This window comes from Solanum stenotomum, chromosome 1 (genome assembly GCF_019186545.1).
Source record: "Solanum stenotomum isolate F172 chromosome 1, ASM1918654v1, whole genome shotgun sequence".
Classification (NCBI taxonomy): domain Eukaryota; kingdom Viridiplantae; phylum Streptophyta; class Magnoliopsida; order Solanales; family Solanaceae; genus Solanum; species Solanum stenotomum.
The window spans coordinates 67,377,920-67,383,203 of NC_064282.1; the positions used below are offsets into that span (position 1 = coordinate 67,377,920).

The 5,284-nt window shown below is 29.2% G+C and overlaps 1 protein-coding gene across 1 annotated transcript; it reads left to right on the top strand.

The window, feature by feature from the left end:
• The first annotated feature begins 2,865 nt into the window (after positions 1–2,865).
• Positions 2,866–4,041, top strand: LOC125844776 (F-box protein CPR1-like). Its single transcript, XM_049524114.1, has one exon. It carries the CDS (start codon positions 2,866–2,868, stop codon positions 4,039–4,041), a length of 1,176 nt encoding a protein of 391 aa, XP_049380071.1.
• Positions 4,042–5,284: the final 1,243 nt, after the last annotated feature.

The following is a 5,284-nucleotide window of genomic DNA, read 5'->3' on the forward strand; positions in this document are numbered from 1 at the left end:
AGGTGGCGACTCTTTTTATTAATTAAATGTAAATTTATTAATTTTTTTTAATAAATGTAAAATTGGGTCATAATTAGGGCTGTCAAATGGGTGGGTTGAGTTTAAATTGGAGATATTAAAATGTGTTAAAATCGAAATTGGGTTGGATTCTAACTCTTCCAAGTTTACTTTGGGCTCAAATGAGTTGGGCTCAAATGGAATTAAAATGGGTTGGGATTTGACCCCCCCCCCCCTCAATTTGAACCGCTTAATCTCAATAATTCTAATATATTGTTATTTAAGTTTTATAACCTCAATTTGATTTTGAACTCATGAAAATTTAAAAAATTAACGAAGTTAAAAATGGATAGATACATTCTAAAATGTATAATATAGATATTAATTCATACCTTCAATATATGAACATAAATTGCGCTCAATTGAGGATTCTCTTAAAATGGGTAAAGACTTGAATGTGTTGAGATTGAACCCAATGCAAATTATATTGAGTCCAACCCTTAAAATTCTGACGAGTTACCTATAATTGGGCTCATTTTTGACACCCCTGATCGTAATAGTTATCATCCAAAACATACTAATCAACAAAATATCTCATCTTTGATAAATCAAATTAAACAATAAAATATACATTTTTCATAATAATCACATCAAGATTAAGAGTATACTTACATTTAACGTACTAGAAAGTTTATTTTATATAGTAACTATAAATATATTTATCTTTATTTGATCATGTTAGATATATAAAATTCATTAACACAAGAAGTTGAAGTTCTACTCCAATGAGAAAGATAAATTACTTTTATTTTTGTGCTAAGATTATTCGAGGCGCCTCAATATAAGCCGATACCTAAAGCAAATTTTTAATTAGAGACCTAAATTCTAAAAAAAAAAATCATTTTTTTTAATTAAAATTTATTTTTCTTACACTTTTTAGATGCAATTATTACTTAATATTATTTTTATAAACGATTTCTTTGAATTTTTTTCCTAATTATTAGTTTTAGGGTAAGATTTTTATTAATTCAACACTGAAAAACATACTTTCACTAAGACAATCATCATATGATTTGTTAACATAATTTCATAGGTAATAGTTGATAAATTTTAAACAAGGATAAGAGTTAAAATCGTATGATTTGATTCAAGAATTTGATAACTTGGTCTACACTTTAATATGCTTGTTGTAATATTTAACAATTTAAGAAGATATAAGAAAAGAATTTGCAATTCACTTTGTTCAACACTTTTCAACTATTGATTCATATTCTTGTTAAATTATTTTTCTTACTTATCAAAATTTTGAAGAGAGAGAACGGAATAAGCTAATGTGAATATTAGCAAAAAGTATGTCAGAAGACAAAACAATTTCTTCTATTCCAAAACAACATTTTTCTTGATTTCTTCTATTTGAATGGGGTTAAAAAAAACTAACATAATTTTTTTTTATCATAAATAATCTTCTTTTTTTCTATGAAAAAAATAACATATAATTTATTTTTGGTAAAAATTTGAGCCCCTCCCCACCCACCCACCTCCAAATTGGGAGCCTAAGGCATATGCCTTATTTTGTGTAACACAAAGCTGCCCCTGATGTCCAACTTTTATCTCAGATTGTGAACTTAAATTTTATTACTTAAAAGAACTAATGACTTAATCTTTTATTTATAGGCTAAAATCTAAACATAAACTATTTCATGTAATGTTTTATCAAATTGACTAAGAGAAAAGACATAAAGCCACCATTGAAGTTGTCCCGTATTTGCATAAAGACACCTTAACTTTGGAAGTGTCCTATCAAACCACAAAACTTTTTAATATCTTTGTAAATGGACCATTTTGACCCATTTACATGTATGGGTTGTTACCACGCACATGAGGCGTGTGATGTAGTGTTTTTACTGCCATTAACCAGTTTAAAAGTGCCACGTGTCTCTTTATTTCTTTATTATTAATTATTTAATTAATTTACATCATCTTCCCCAAATTTAAACTCAAAAGAGCCACTAGTAACCCTAAATTCAAAATTTCATCTTTTTCCAAAGCAAGATCAACGTTGGTACTCTCTCTTTGACGAATTCATCATCTTCCCAAAGCGCAATAAGGTAGGAATTCGTTTTATCTTTTATTTTTTGTCGATTCCAACACTCTTTACACTATAATAATCCCTAAAATCATAGTAATCGAAAAAAAGAAGATCTTTATCATATAATGTAGAGCCCTAACATGTTAGACCTTCAATTCCTTGTCCCTCCAAGAATCTTCACCAAGAAACATCAACAACGAGATTATCAACACCAAGAGAAAATGAGAAGACTTTTCTATATTTTGTGATTTTAGGGAAAGTTGAGAAATAACAAAAGAAAAGAGAAGACTTTTCTTGAAAAGAATAGGGTCGGGTCGGGTTGAATGAATATTACAGGAGTGTACTTCACGCGTGACAACACAAACAAGGGAATGGGTCAAAATGGCTCATTTACAAAGATATTAAAAAGTTTTGTGGGGTGACAGGACACTTCCAAAGTTAAGGTGTCTTTATGCAAATACGGGACAACATTAGTGGTGACTTTATGTCTTTTCTCAATTGACTAAATTAAATCAAATAATTATTTCACACAAAATACTATAATTAGTATGTCATAAAAAATATAAATGAAATTATGAAATGAAGGGGTGAACTGGTAAATAATGATTCTGTCATAATGTTTTAGAATTCTTTGTGAAACGAAAAACATTGCACGGGAAGCCATCAGAAGTAGAAAAGTACGCAGAAGATGTGGTTACTTAGCTTTGGGAATTTTTTTTAATTAAAATTGAAAATTCCAAGTTGTTGGTACGCAAAGAAACATCATTTTCTAAGGTACAATGATGGTGAATAGAATTATGAAGAAGTTACCTCAAGATGTTGTGATCTTTATGCTCTTAAAACTTCCGTTGAAATCTCTTTTGCGATTTAAAAGTATCTCTAAAATTTGGTACACTCTCATCTTATCGGACACTTTCTTTAAACTTCATCTCAAACGCACCACAACTACAAAAGATGAATTCATTCTCTTTATTCGTACCTTGAGAGAAGATGATCCATATAAATTGACAAGCATTGCGTCTTTTTTTTCCGGTGATGATAAAAATAACCTTACCACTCTTTTTCCAGATGTAGATGTCTCACATCTTACCTCTAGTTGTTGTACAATTTTTAATGAACTCATCGGTCCTTGTCATGGTTTGATTGCTTTGACCGATTCCTATATCATCATTGTACTTAATCCAGCTACTAGAAAATATGTTGTGATTCCATCAAGCCCTTTTGAATGTCCAACAGGTTATTATCGTTACATCGAAGCTGTTGCTTTTGGATTCGACTCAATTGTTAATGACTACAAGATTATCAAGCTTTCAGATGTGTACTGGGATCCTCCTACAGATGATCGTGGTCCTAGAGGATCCAGAGTTGAAATTTATAATTTGAGCATTGATTCTTGGCGAGAACATAACATAGAATTTCCCTCTATATATTTTTCCCATTGTTCTGAGGTGTATTACAAGGAAGCAGTTCATTGGTTTACAATTAAAGATGACTTGGTTATTCTTTGTTTCGATATAAGTAGTGAGATTTTTCGCACAATGGAAATGCCTAGCGTTTGTACTGATCTCAACGGGCCACGTTATGGGCTTGCAGTTTTAAATGATACCTTAGTGCTGATGACTTACCCTGATTCAATGTGTACGATTGATCACACAGAAAATCGTCTTGATATTTGGATGATGAAGGAGTATGGAGAAAGTGAATCATGGATTAAGATACACACGATTAGTCCTCTTCCAATTCCTATTGAATCCGCATTAGTTATCTGGAAGGATCATTTATTGCTTCTTCAGACCCAAACTGGATTTTTAAGCTCCTATGATCTTAATTCAGATGAAGTCAAGGAATTCAATTTGAACGGTCATCATGAAAGTTTGAGAGTTGTAAAATACACCGACTGCTTAACTACAATTCCAACACTAAGCCAACATAGCAAACAAATTCAACAATTATAGAACAGTAATTAAATATTTAACTTGTTCAATTTAGAATTTAATTATCAACTCAATCTTCTTCACATTTTTACAATAATTTTTGCTATGCATTTAATTGACCAATTTCACAAACGTCCGTTATTCTTTTTTGGACTACGCAGTTCCTTTTGCAAACTAGAACTAGCGAATAAGAGTTTTTGGCTAAAATCATCCTTAAAGTATAACCGAAACTTAAAGTACATCCTTCTGTTATATAAGTGAACATGGTATCAGAGCTACAAAAAATGGTATCAGAGCTATTGATAATAAGAAACACGGTAAAAAACATACGAGTAGAAAATTAAGAAAAATAAGAAGAAAATTAAACAAATTATATCCGGAATATAAACAACTTAATATCACAAAGACTGATAACGAAAAATTAAATCAATTAATAGATAATATATCTAAAATAGAATATAAATATATTCAATACTTAAAAATACAATGAATAACAAGAATAGCGAATATAGACAAAAACTTAATGAAGTAATTATAGAAAAACGACAAGAATTAGAACATAGGCAAAATAGACTTAATAGTAATATATTTGCAGGAATTTGTCACAAATCTATACTAGCACAAAGAAAGACTATTTTTTATCTAGAAATACAAATAAATAACTTAGAATATAAACTACAACATAATTTATAAATGAATAAAGAAGAATACGCAATAGATGAAAAAACATATGAAAATTATGACGGATTAAAAATAAAGATAATATTTTCTAATCTAGGAAGAAGATATAAGAAAATAGGTGATAATATAAGTTTAATGTTAGAAAAAGAAACGGTAAAACTAGAAGATAGTTTAACTGCTATGGTAAGAATAACAAAAGAAAATGAAGAAATAGATAGAAGAACGGAAATTGAAAAAATAAAACAACAAGCAAAAAAGGAAGTACAACAATTAGAAGAAGTAAAAAATACTAAAATAATAGAGCTAGAAAAAGAGCTAGCAATATTAAAAGAAATGTATGAAATTAAACAAAAAGAAAAAGAACAAAAAACAAAATTAGCAAATGAGATAATTAAAATTAAAGAAAAATTGCAATTACAAGATGAATTAGAAGAAAAAGAAGAAAATAACCAAGATAATCTACCCGAAATAAGAGTTGATGAAATAAACGATGATGATCTAGAACAACATTCGGAAACAAGTGAAACATATACGGAACTTTTAGCAAATATAGATAATACAAAGAATTTAGAAGTAAATGCAG

Coding starts and splice junctions, on each gene's coding strand:
- LOC125844776 (XM_049524114.1), top strand. CDS start 2,866: ATGATGGTGAATAGAATTATGAAGAAGTTACCTCAAGATGTTGTGATC.